Here is a 14,047-nt window from a genome sequence, read left to right on the forward strand (position 1 = left end):
AATGCACAGGACTGTCTTTGGAAACAGGTTGTTCTGGAATAGCACAATGTCCAAAGAAAAGCCATGCTATTTCACTCCTCTCTTTATCGGTTGCATTTTTGTGATCGCACATGTGTGTCATCTGCTCAGCAACAGCACTGTGATTCCTTGCTTGTTTCTGTGTTCATTTGTTATAACCTCCTCAGACACACGCAGTACCAGAAAGGCAGATTCATGAAATATATTCTGAAATCAAAGTGCCCGCATAAAGAAAAGACCAGCTCAGCCTTTCCTCGAAAAAATGAATTAAAATAAGTTTGGTTTTGAAGAAACTTATCCAGACTCTGGGAACACTGTAATGTTTCTTATCCTAAAGGGGAACAAAGTAGTGGGATGAGAACAAATCTTGATATTTTTATCCATCATGGGCAGTTTGGGAATCTGCAGTCCAAAATGGCTGATCTGAATAAACTGTGATATTTCCAAGACTAAGAATGCAAGTCCCCCATCTACAAAACTATGAGGCAATCTGATCTGTAGCTAAATTAAACCATTTGATGTATTTAAATTCATGCAGTGTGTGGATCTGATGTTCCCTTTGACTTTTCTGCCTCTCTTTCTTGCAGGCTTTTTGCTGCCAAGTGCAGTGGCTGCATGGAAAAAATTGCCCCAACAGAATTTGTGATGAGAGCCCTGGAGTGCGTTTACCACTTAAGCTGCTTCTGTTGCTGCGTTTGTGAGCGACAGCTGAGAAAAGGGGATGAGTTTGTTCTTAAGGAAGGGCAGTTGCTCTGTAAAAGTGACTATGAAAAAGAGAAGGACCTGTTGAGCTCCGTCAGCCCAGACGATTCCGACTCAGGTGAGCATTCCCATCCCTAAACCAGCTGGAAAAGCTGGAAGAGTTTGCAGAACATTTTTACAGAAAAGCACATTTGTTTACACATCCACTTTCTCGATATGCATTTGTCATTCATCCAGTTACAGCTCTTAGCAGACACAGCAAAAAATCCCTGCTGCCAATTGTTCTTCCTGACTTTGTTCCTTTCCTTAATTTGTTGCTGTCTTAGTATAGTTGAAAAAATGCTGGAGGTTCTTGAGGGGTCAATACTGTGTGTTTCCGTGAGATCACAGCATGTGAATCAGACCGACTTCTGTTACCTGAGACCTCATTCAAAGCCTACTCTTTTCCACAGGCATTCTTTCCTCCTAAAATATTTTTGCCCTGATATCAGGGAATCTTGTGCTCATATACTTTCAACAGCAAGCCAGAAAAACAGGTAGAAGGTCACTATGCTGTACAAGCAGAGCTTCTGAAGAAGGCCCTTGAGCTCTCCCAGCTGATAGCTGATGGGTGTCTTCCCCAAGATCACCACAACATGGGAGGGATGAACACTTGCTGTCCTCCCGCCACCTCCAGGGGAAAGTTTTGAAAAGAGTGAGCAAAGCTGCTTGCTGTGTGGCTGGGGCTGAGAGCACAGTATGGTACACAATAAAAAGATCACACACTGGGTCTGGATTCCCCAGTCCAAAACCCAGAGCATCTGGCCACAGCTACAGTGAGGGCTGCCTGTCAGGCTCAGGCACTAACAGGAGGAACAGCATTCCTCCTTTCTGTGCCATGTAGTCTCGTTGAGACTGGAAACTTCTTGTGTGTGTGCTCTGGTTGAGCCCAAGACTAGAGACTGTGTGTGTGCAGTATGGTGCCAGTTATCATAATTGCTCACTTATTTCCCAAGAAAATGTCCAAGAAAATCAACAATTACCATTCCATTAAGCAGATAAATAACTTGGATCTTTGCCTGTAGTTTATGGGAAAATAGGCACGGTAATTGTCTTTATTATAATTGTCTCTAATCCAAGAGCCATATTCACCACATGCTCAAATTTATATTTTTGTGTCGGGAATGCAACAAGACAAAGGTCACTGCTGTGTCAGCAGGATGTGCAGGACCAGACCATTTCTCATTATTTACTGCCTTGCTGTATTTGCAGGAGTATGAGTGCTTTGCTCTGTAATCCCGATATCACAGGGTTTGGGCTGTTTGTGCATTTGCATGAGGTGCCTGAGTTTCCTACTTGCCCTTCAGCGTGTTGTTCTGCCAGTCCAGCTTCAGCAACCTGCTGCAGTCTGTATCCAAACAAACCCCTTTGAAAAGCACAGAGCGGAGCTGTGCCCAGCCCTGCAGGCTGAGCGTGGTGATTCTGCTTCTTCCACCAGCGAGTGTGAGCTTGCCATGCCAGGACTGGAGGTTGTTGCCAGCTGCCTGCCTCCAAGGGCTGTGTCTGGCATGGATGCATGTTCCTTCACTCCTGGGTTTTGAACTTTGTGATCAACTGGGCAGTGAGCTGCCGAAGCAGTACAAAACAAACTTGCTTTCAATTTCATTTTCTACTGGCACAAGGGAGAGTTTCTTACTCCTAGAGGTGCTTTTTTTTTTCTTTTTTTTTTTTTTTCCATTATTCTCTGTTAGCCAGTCGTGAACCTGAAAAACTAGTTGACAAATTAAATGAGATGTTTTGTCTCCCATTCTCAAATGCATTGAAAACACATTTCTCCTAAGTGCCTGCATGAGAGCAAATGATCTCCCATACCCCTGGCTGAGTGTGTGTCCTTCTCTAATCAAATATTTATCCAATGGACACAAAAGTAACTCTCCAATGAGCAATACTAATCTTCACTAACCTTTCCTTAGAAATGACTTGCTGGAAAGTTAATAATGTCATGGTTATTAAAATGACTGAACTTCTCTTTAATCATTAGGCAAAAGATGCTTATTAAAGTAAAAGGTGATTAGATTGCTAGGTGCATAATAATCAGACCCAATAATGAATTAAAGTCTAATTTGTTAATTCCCCGAATGTAATTTCTGAGTATATCAAAATTGCAGTGCGTTTCTTAAGGTTGAGGTTTCTAGAATAGTACATTAATGTTTTCTGGTAGGAAAAAACCACCCGGTAGTCTGTTGAAATGAAATATACTGAATAGAAAAGCTGTTTTTCATATCAGAATTCGGACTTACTTTTCCATGTTTGCCACTGAGAATGAAATTTCACAGTACAATTTACTAGCACACATAATATCACCAGGTTGTAAGAATATTCATAGCCCAACAGTACAAAATACAAATAATCTACTTACATAAGCACATATGTATTTGTGTTTTTGCCAAGAAAGATTAATTTGTGCATACACATATTGATAGCTTGTAATGAACAAAGAAAGTACACCGAAGTGACAGGGAAAAGACTTTATTTCATATTATCTCCAGAGCATCAAAATATATAGAACAATTTCTGGAATCTACACTATATTTATCTAAAAAGACTTTAAGGGATTTGGAAATATTTGCACTCACACTGTTTCGCTGCCTCAGCCTTGGGGACGGTGGCACCTCTGTGAACCCAATGCAGAGTGAAAAGATGCTGCTATTCTGTGAAGGTAAAGGCGTGTTAGTCAGTGTGGTTGCTGCAGTGTCAGCAGGTGAGCACAGAGGGAATCAGATGATGGTAGAAGGGTACCAACACTCTCTGTGCCCAGTTTCTGGGAATACTGCATTATATTCTGAATTTACATCCCCTGATCTGTCCCTTGCCCTCATATATTAAGCAGAAAGAAGTGTTCTTCTACTTTTGTGGAATTTGATTTATGCCATACACCCGGATTTAAGATAGTCTCCTCCTGCCCATAGTAAATGTAGGTCTGCAGATAAACACAGTAGTTGACCTGTTGATGTGTTCGCAGCTGAAGAGAACTTCTCAAACACCTGGTTGTCCTGGTGGAACACAAACAGTTTTGTATCTTGTTAATGTTTTACCAGTTAAAAGTGATGATGAGGATGGAGATGTTAAGCCCACCAAAGGACAGGTAGCACAAGGAAAAGGAAGTGATGATGGGAAGGACCCGAGGAGACCTAAACGACCAAGGACAATACTCACTACGCAGCAGAGACGAGCATTCAAAGCATCTTTTGAAGTGTCTTCCAAGCCCTGTAGGAAGGTAGGTGCTTCAGTAGGGACCTACATTCAGTTCTCACACCAGGTAGTGCACAGGGTGAGAGCTTGAGGTCACAAGGGCCCCTGCCCCTTCCTGGGCTGCAGCAGGCAGTTGGGGGTGGATGCAGAAACCAGAAAGTGTCTGAGGACCAAGACACTAATCTGTGTCATTTTTGATTATGTAGAACAGCTCAGTGACTGATTCCTATGAAGCGCCATATTAGCTTGTTGTAAAACACAGTCATGGACTTTCAGAGCCTGGGTAAAGTGACTTCACGCCCTTCTTTGCACCACAGAAGGACTCATTTTCTGGGGAGATGAATGCACAGCCCTGGTCCTACCACTTGTCCTTCAAGTCCTTTTTTTTAAAGAAAGTTAATCATGGTGTTATCTCATTGATAGCAGCTAGGGAAAGGTGCAGTTTTTCATGCAGAACTGGTTTATTGGTAAACTAAAAATCATGAAATGATTAATAACATTTTATAATGCTCAGAATATTTGTTTATTATTTATGAAATGAGTGATGTGAAGGGCAGAACTTGCACAAACCATGCAAAAATATGAGGAATTTAAAAAATAATTCTGTGCATGCAGTATTTATTGTAAATGCTCTGCAGTATTTATTGTAAATGCAAATATCTTCCTCAGAATGTAACTTGCTAGATGTGGGGAAAAAAAATACAGCTTTAAACATCTCCTCCTCTAGGTCAGAGAAACTCTAGCAGCTGAAACGGGACTCAGTGTGCGAGTTGTCCAGGTTTGGTTTCAAAACCAAAGAGCAAAGGTAGGTTGTTTCTCAGGTTCTCAAAAGTAAAACACAAATTGTTCTGTAACAGGGACTCCCTTCTCCCCACCCCCTAAGATGTCGAACATATCACAAAGATCCAAGGGACTGAACCGTGCACATTCTGCATGAGCTTCTACCTACATCCATACGAGAACACAAACATTAAGTTCATGTCCTCTAAGCACCACAACACTGGGAGTAAATTATGCTTGCAAATAGGAACTGGAAACAGAAATGTTTAAGCTTATTAATGAAACTGAACCCAGAGTGGTGTATGCATGAATGTAAGTGGTCTATATTAATTGATTTGATGTTTGCAGAGAATTTTGGAAGAAAAAAAAAAGGTTCCATTCAGACCCATGAGATTGTTCTGTTCTTCCTCTTTTACTCAGATGAAAAAACTAGCACGAAGGCACCAGCAGCAGCAGGAGCAACAAAACTCTCAGCGACTAGGGCAAGGTAGGGGATCTGTGATGGAAGCAGAGCAAGGGGGAAAGAATGTACAAGCTTTCTCAAAGTGCCATTTCTACATGGGTACATACTGTCTCAGTACAGCCATGCAGGTTATTCACAAACATGTACCATCACCTGTGGAAGCTGTGTCTGAGTGACTGTGGTATGTTTTCCCAGATTCTTCTCAGACCATCAAGGTGCTTACACAGAAGCTAGTACCTTCCTGGAAGAAATCTGCAGTGCAGAGGAGCTTACACTGGAGGAAATCTCCAGGAGGTTCACTCTATAGAGATCTTCAAGTTAGCTTTATTTTCTAATGAAGAGGGGGGACCATGCTCAGCAGTATCATGGGGAGCTTCTCCTGTGCCCCAGGCCCTGGGCAGAGTTGCCAGGACATGTCCGGCATTTTCAGGGTTGCTGCTGAAGAGCAGCATCTCAAGACTTTGCAGCCTCGAGTTCTCCTGATGCAGGGCAGAAAAGCTGTCATGACCCTAGGATTGTAATCTGTGAGCTGCATGAGGGGCTGCTGTTAAGGAAACATATTGTTTGTTCCACATGACATCTGCTCCAGTGTAGAGGGTTACAATACTGTTGCTGCATTAGCAGTATTAGTCTGGCACCAACAGGCATTAGAGAATGTAAGGGCTATAGCAGTTAGAAGGAGATTTTGGGAAGATATGATGCAGCACCCAGATGTGGGGGATGTGGTCCAGGAATTATGGGTCTTTGCCCTTACTAGTTGTAGTCTCAGACAAGATTAGGAATGCACCTATGGAAGGCACGGACACCAACCTGTATTCACTGTGCTCTCATGCTCAGTAATGTCACCAGCAGTGCTATCTGCAGCCTTCCTGTTGCTAAGCAGTGACGGTGCCCTCCTGTGTCTTTTGCAGAAGTAATGTCTAACCGAATGGAAGGGATGATGACATCGTACACACCACTTGCACCACCACAGCAGCAGATTGTAGCAATGGATCAAAGCAGTTATGGCACAGACCCATTTCAGCAGGGTCTGACCCCTCCACAAATGCCAGGCGACCACATGAACCCTTATGGTAAGGCATGCATCATTCTGCCGCATCAGAAATAGCAGGGTTCGTATGCCGGTTCACACTCCAAAGGTTCAACGGAGTTACTTGCTGTTACAATATTTTTCCGGGATTTGTACAAAGGAGTTTCTACTGGTCAGTTTTATGTGTATTTTCATGTACACATAGAAGGGTAGATGAGGGCTCTTCCCAGCCTCCGGACACTACTACAGAGTATAGTTTTGATAAATGATAAAGAAAAGCAACATTATCTCTCCAGCTCCACTTTTTTAAATCACTGTCCAAGACTAAAAATAAACAGTGACACAATTTCTTTACCTTCCTCACAAGTATTTCCTTTTTCCTAGAAGCTTTGGGAATATAGTGCCTTGAAAAGTGGTCTAATAAAGAGAAGTGATCCATCCAAAAATAAGTAACCACCTCTCAAAGATCCCTCAGATCACATGCATGGATTTGTTCTTGAGCTATCGAGAGATATGTCACCACAGGACATTGCTCCTGCATAATTATATTCTTTGTCCAAAATCAAGATTATGGTTTGCTTTTACATTTTCCTTACCATGCAACATCAAGTGAATAGGTACACTAAACGCTTCACAAGCATATTAAATGCTTAATAATCAATTCTGAACGATTGCAGTGTGGCACTTAAATAAAATTTAAGAGGATTTCTCAGCCTGTGATAATTGGCCTTGCCATAGACAAAGGGGACCTGTTTACATCAGACTCTTTTGTGTTCACTGGGAGCACTTCATTGCAGTTACACAAACACGTGACTGTCATGAGTGTGGATTGCACAGACTAACAAGAAATCTGGCTTGGGTCTGTATGACTGCTTTTTCCACTGAGGCAAGACCACAGTGCTTGCCAGGCAATTTGGTAAATACTGTAGGGATCTGAGGATATTTGAAGTGCAAATGAGTATTAGATGACTTGTGATTTTGTTGCTAACAATGTGCTTGGCAATTTCTAAGCAAAACTCCTTTGGAGGCATGTTGTGTGTTCCAAAATCAATGCAGGAATTAAGACAAAGCCATTTTAAATGAATGCGTAAGGAAAACAAACCAGAGTAACACTTTCCTAAAGCTCACATTACTCGAGCTAGAGCTCTTTCTGGTACCTTAAAATACGAAATAAGCTGAAATTGTAGTTGCTAAGGGAAATAAATGGTGCTGTGTTCCAAACCGGCCCACAAAGTGTGGAATTTTCTGAAAGGAAAGCATATTTACAACTATAGCTCATTTGAGTACAGGAAAACTGGGCCTCCATCTGGGCCCAGTTGCCCTTGTCGGCCTCCCTTTTGCCTCACGTGTAAACCAAGCCCATTACTGGTTATGGTGCTCAGGCCACTTTTTCCCACTGTGGGCACAATGGTTCCTGCCCTAAGTCCCCACAAGTGCTCAGTCACAGCTCATGGGACACCAGGAGCCCTCTTCTCCCCTGACACTGTTTGCTCACATCATCAGCCAAGGCTTGCTGTTGACTGACATATATATTAGAAACTGGCAGGCTTCCGCATTTCTAAGTGATATTGCTGCCAGCTGAACTCTGCAGATTGGTTTCTAGCCTTTCTTTTTATAGGTCAGACCCTTAGAGCCAGATTACGTTAACATGCAAAAACAAGACCAGAAGCATTCCCTGTTGCTGCAGTGTGCTATATACAAGCATCGCATCCGTGTGTACTGTGTCCTCTGGCTGCACAGAATACAGCTTAATGTATACATTTCATTTGCAGGAAACGACTCCATTTTTCATGATATCGACAGTGATACCTCTTTAACTAGCTTGAGCGACTGTTTTCTTGCCTCTTCTGAAGTTAACTCCATGCAGGCTAGGGTAGGAAACCCCATTGACAGGCTGTACTCTATGCAGAGCTCGTATTTCGCCTCATGAAAATAAACGAAAACAAACAGCCATCGTGTATTTAGCCAGTGACTTTTTCCAGTGCAGACTCTACAGCCATATGTTGCCCAGCTCTTCCTTCACAGTGACTCCTGCTGCCTCTGGACTGCAAAGAGCATTTTTAGGAAGACTACATTTGTGTGCATATATGTATGTATGTACGTGCATCTGTCAGTACCTACCAACCTACATACATGCATATATAAACAAAACATATCCATCAGTCACATACCCTTGATTCCCAGCTTGCACCAGACCAAGAGAGAAGCATGAAAGGAACAGAAGACTCTGCTCTTCAGCAGCCTTTGGTTTGGTTTGGTTTGACCTCTTCGTTGTAAAGGAAATGGATTTTGCGGAAAGTTAGACCTTTTCCTCCTTTCTCTCTTCCTTTCTTTTGGATGTTTAAATTTTTTTTAAGCCACTGATACTGACATCAGTCAACCATATGACAAATAAATCAAAGAAACTGGAGATTCCTCCCTTTTCTTACTGCATGATTCATACTATGTTGTGGATAAATTGCCATTTGAACTGTGAGAATTTAATGTAAATGTGACGTTCAACATTTGTTTCCTTTCTACACTTTTTCTACATAACCTAGATCTGCTCATTAGTTTATAGCCCTTATACATATGGTACTGAGGAAACTGGTTACCAGTAATATTTGTGGAGAAAGCCAGTGATTTTGTAACAAGAAAGGTCTATGACCATGGAGATGAGATGCATGTTAGGGACAGAGGCGTTTAGATTAGTATTGATCTTAAATAATTGAAACTAAAGGTGCTTACAAGACAGAGTTTTATTTAATTTTTCTGAAGTGTGAGAATAAAACATTTACTTTTGTTTGTAAGTATTTCAGTGCCAAATTTTAAGTCTAGACTATGATTGGCTGGTGTGTTGTTCATTCTGTTCTGTTTATTTATGTTTTGCATGAGGCATAAATGTGCTATACTCCATTGTCCACCTGGAATAATTAAGCACTCCTTTAGTTAATTGTCTTGCCTCAGCAAGAATCTATGGTATATAGTTCTAGCCTGAGCCATCAGAAGTCCTGAAATGTGCACCAACTGGGAAAAAAAGTAGGAAAGATCACAGTGAGAGGTTTGGATGTATTGAGTCAAATTGAATGCCTGCAGGTTTCACACTGACTCCTATATTTATAATAAATACTCCAACTAACCTTCTAGAAGTGCAAATGGAGGAACAAGAAGTGCTTAAATGAAGGGAATGTCCCAGCTGAAGTCTGATCATCTCAGACTCTGAAGTCTGAGCATATGTCATATAGATTTTCATAGGGCATAAAATATCATAAATAATAATAGCATAGTTATGAATATTGCCTGGTGATAATTATAATATGGAGAGGCAGACAAGTACAGTCATGGTTCTTAGCGGAGCAAACTTCATGGGGTGAATTTGCCAGGGTAATATCAGTAATTACAGGGTGTGTTCCGTAAGAGCTCATGGGGAAAGATTGGCAGGATAGACCCATTCTGAACTAAATGCCTTTACTGCATTGACCGTAACAGCCAAAACTAAGTCCAGCGTGCTGGGTGACTTTGGGCTGAGGACTGGCAGTGGGGTACAGCTGCAGCCTCCCAGGGTCACAGCATGCTCACGGTATCAAGGTTGCTCCTGGGGCCCTGGCTGAGGGGCAGCATGCCCTGCAGAAAGCGCCTGCTGCATCCACCTCTGTCCTGCTGGGCAGCTCTGCTGAGGCTGCTCACCTCTTCCTGGTGCAGAACTGTTCTCTGTGTGCCCAGGACGAGTGGATGGCAAGGACTGGGTGCTAGCCCTGAGGAAACAAATACCTTCATGTTCCTCTCCAGAATGGAAACGTGGACCTCATATGAGTGTTAGAGGTTTATTAAGAAAGCAAACTTTTATCTCTGAGATAAGTTAATGCAGCTTCACTCTATGGAGGTGAGGCAAGCACTAGGGGAGAAGACTACATGCATACAGTATGGCAGTGAAGCACAGACCTGGAGATAGACTCCTCCTGCTGCTGCATGGCAGCCATACCCGTATCTGCCTTTCACTCGATTCCCAGCGCCCAAAGGATCCCTTGGCCCCACACAGGTGCTGGAGGATGCTCCCCTCCCTGCAGCTGCCCATCTCATTTCTCTGAGGAGTTGGGGCCTTTACACTCCTGTGCTTTTGCTAGTGACCATTCTCTCACTTTCCAATAGGGACGTGGCTTTTTAGTTGAAGGCCATGAACACCAAGATGTGTTTTGAAATTGGAAGAATTTTCTTTTCTTACCCATCCTTCCCTTTTCTTCTGTATTAAAATAAAGAATTTCCTTTAACTCTGCATGGTAGTAAATATTTATGAAGAACTCAGGTGAGCTGTACTGCTTGCAGGGCAGAAGGCAAGCACTTCTTGTATGGTACATTATAAACATTTGTAACCACCAATCTCAATGGTGTCATTATGTTTTCTCCCCCATCCTCCTCCTCTGCTCCTTTAGAGTCATAAAAAAACATCTTCACCATCTTAAACACACTGGGTTTATAAACTAGACACAAATCTTGCTTTGTCCCTCATTATTGGCAGAATCAAAATGGCATTTTTAATGTAAACAGAGACTTGTATGAGAGCTATAATGTGACCTGCAGAACTGCGTTGTCCCAACTCTACCTCTGCTTCTGTCCTGGACATTGAAAATACAACCCATTTCTAAGAAAAGGATCAGATATCCCATTTGATAGCTGAAAAAGCCATAATCCTTTGTTGTTCCTTAGATGGCTGTTTGCCAACTTTTCTTTCTCTTTCACTACAGTGTATCTGTACATACCATCACTTTTCCCTCAGTGTTGTGTGATGGTGTCACAGCTGTTGACTCTCCCGTATTCTTCCACCTCTGGTGCCACACGCACTACACAGTTGAGCCCTCTGGCATGCATAATGCTTCCCTTGCCACTGTGGGTTGCTGCTGGTCAAGAAAAGGAATGCATAGCTGAAGGTTTCAAGCAGACCCATTATATCTGGCAAAGGCCAAAGTTCATTAAAACAAAATAAATGTCACTTTTTTTTTTTTTCTTTTTTTTTTTTTTTTTTTGTGGAATGAATTATCCGACTGGACTGTGATCATTGTAGTTTTAACCTGGGACCCGCAGTAAAGGATTATACAGCAACCTCTGACCTTTTTGATTTTTCTTTTACTCTTCTATTGGCAAGGGAAATGTCACTGATCAGGTAAAAGTGAAATGCTTAATGGGCCATATCACAGTAATATCTTATACTGAGTCAAGTTGATAAACCCTTGCCAAAAATTCTTAACATCTGGAATTTCCACGGAAACCACAAACAATGATTGCACATATGGGAGCTTGGAGGCTAGAGGTCACGACAGCAGTTTATTATATGCACCTTACAGTGATCATTTTCCCTAGGAAATTAACCTCTCTCTAATACAAATGCATCAAGTGAGCTCTTCACAGTGCTTCAATCATGTTGTTTTGGCTAAGCAAGGAATACATGTTAAGCTAAAGTGGTGACAAGATGCAATTAAGTGAAAGATGATTAATTAGGTTTCAGTGTTTGCTCAATAATGCTTAAAAAAAGATCTCTGTGAGATCAGAGTGAATACACTATGCTACATCTTCCTCAGAGGTCTTTACTGTGCAATTACCCGATCTGTTTTTAAAAGCCATGATAGCACACAGATTTTCCTGCATTCAGAAGTGGTTTCTGAGCAGGGTAGTCACCAAACTCAAGTGGCTCTCAGCTGGGTGGCAGTGTGCTTCATTGCATGGCTGTGTGTCAAGGGAACAATTCCTACCATGCTCTCCACAGCCCCCTGTTTTCCAAAGCACTATGGAATAAAGCCTGTGTTCTGAGTGCTTAGGGACTGGTAGTAGATCTGTTTCACTGTCACAACATGAACTACAGTTGTGAGTAAAATACAGTGGTCACACTCACTGAGATTGAAACAGCGTCCCAAGAATTTTGATCTCATTTTCTTCTTTAAAATCTGTTGTTAAAAACATCCAGACCACTTGGCTCAGTCTCTGCTAACCATGCCCACGGCACGACTCACTCCAGTCTCACGGTGGCTGATGAGTAGATTTTTCAGACCTACCTTAGCTGTGTCTGATGAATACTCCCATGACCTTTAAGGAGGTCAGTGCTCTTCTATTGACAGCCGTTTCAATGTGCCATCGTTGTGTGGGGAAGGTTCTTCATGCTGGCATACCTTTCCAGGGGTGGTGTGAACCCACTTGCTTCTTCCCACTCTGCTTAGAACTCCCTTCAGCTACCTTAGGGATCAGAGGCACACCCAAGGCCTCCCAGGTGCCCCAGGAGCCCAGCTCTCCATCATGCTGCCAGGGAGCTGCAAGCTGGGGTTTGTGAGAGCGCCTTTTTTGAATCAGTAATCCTGGTCACCCCAAAAAGTTACTAAAACTTAACAGCAGAAGCAAAGAGGAAGGAAAGAGCTCTTACAGGTCCCAAATTTTGCCACAAAAGTGAAAGGAAAGAGAGTACACTAAAGCACAACAAAGCTGCGGGAGCAGGAGCCACAGGACTCCAAGTCTGAAGTGCTCAGGGCAGTGCTGCACACAATCTCAAAATGCTCAATGTGCTTCCCACATCCATGGATGTGGTGCTCCTGCATGTGCTGGTCCATCTCGGTGCCAGCCCTCCTCCTCACCTGGTGGCACCAGGCAGACAACAGCTGCACCCACTGCAGTGTACCAGGTCTTCAGGTTTGGATCTGTCTCACTAGGGGGCTCCTTAGGCACGTGCTTCCCTTTGGGCAAGTACAGAAGGTGTTGGCTTTGGTGGGACTTAGGCACAGCCTTGCCCACTTGAGGCCTGCCCCAATAAACTGGCAGTCATTTGCCTTCCTAAAGGACATGGCCCACGTCCTCTTGGTTCTGCCACCGTTGTTCTGTTCAGCAGTGACTGTGAAGGGGCTGCCAGATATTTTGCATTGGGAACTCTGTTTTTAAGTGAACACCCTATTTTTTAGCTATGTATGGCTGTATTACTTGTATATTTATATATTCTGTATTTATGTTATCAAAATGTAGTATTTTGTAGCTGTCTGTTACAATTTGTTTAACTTGTAAAAATATGAATATGCTCTTCCATACGTAACCATCTGCCTTTTGCAGTAGCTTCCCCCTTCTTTCCTTCTGTGTTGGTAAAAAGCCACCATAATGTATGTAGATCGTTGTTGTTTTCTTATTATTTAATGACTTGTCATTGTTAAATTATTTATTAGTGTTTTTAAATTTCATTTTGCTGATTTTATTTTCTGCCACCATGACCTGGCAGCCACAAGACGTGACTTTCTCAACCATTCTGCTTCCTCCCATGTGCACACACCCACCCACACAAAGACACTGAAACGAAAACAGAAAAAGAAAAAAAGAGAGAGATTACACCTCAGTATATTTGTAAATAAAAGCAACCTGTAAACAATGCAGGAGTTTCTTTCAGAGTGCAGTTCTTTCTTTGCTGTTGCTGACTGAAAGTGTGTTCTCTGTCTACTGGGGGATGGGATGGCACCGCTGTTCTCTCAGGCCAGAAAAGCAGGAGATCATTGCAGCCGGGCACTGCGTTGGTTTTTGCTGGGTGATGTGGAGCCACCTGCTTGATCCACTGAGTAGCAGAGCTGTAGAGGATTGCCAGTGTTTCTGATGTCTCATGAACTGCTTCAGGGAAATGCTGAGTTAGTTCTTGCTGCTGCCTGCTGGGGAGACCAGCAGCCTCAGTGGATGTCCAGGAGTCAGATAAGCTTGCGGAGGTAAGAGCTATTTGCTGCCACTAATGGTACCCTGGGTGAAGCCTCCAGCTGTCCTGCTGCTTCCCGGGGTTGGAGGTCCATGGAGGGAAGGATTACTCAGAGAACCCCACTGTGCCTGTGCCCTGACAC

The 14,047-nt window shown here is 42.8% G+C and overlaps 1 protein-coding gene across 1 annotated transcript in view; it reads left to right on the top strand.

Annotated features, from left to right (window-relative positions):
* LMX1B (LIM homeobox transcription factor 1 beta) overlaps positions 1-13,595 on the top strand; it is a 98,468-nt gene extending 84,873 nt beyond the window's left edge. The window contains exons 3-8 of the mRNA XM_015879497.2: positions 606-838; positions 3,798-3,976; positions 4,679-4,756; positions 5,152-5,218; positions 6,106-6,267; positions 7,997-13,595. Of these exons, the coding sequence (XP_015734983.1) occupies positions 606-838; positions 3,798-3,976; positions 4,679-4,756; positions 5,152-5,218; positions 6,106-6,267; positions 7,997-8,154 (877 nt within the window). The 3' untranslated portion in view covers positions 8,155-13,595. The remainder of the gene's footprint in view (positions 1-605; positions 839-3,797; positions 3,977-4,678; positions 4,757-5,151; positions 5,219-6,105; positions 6,268-7,996) is intronic.
* Positions 13,596-14,047: the final 452 nt, after the last annotated feature.

The sequence above is a fragment of the Coturnix japonica genome, chromosome 17 (genome assembly GCF_001577835.2).
Source record: "Coturnix japonica isolate 7356 chromosome 17, Coturnix japonica 2.1, whole genome shotgun sequence".
NCBI lineage: Eukaryota > Metazoa > Chordata > Aves > Galliformes > Phasianidae > Coturnix > Coturnix japonica.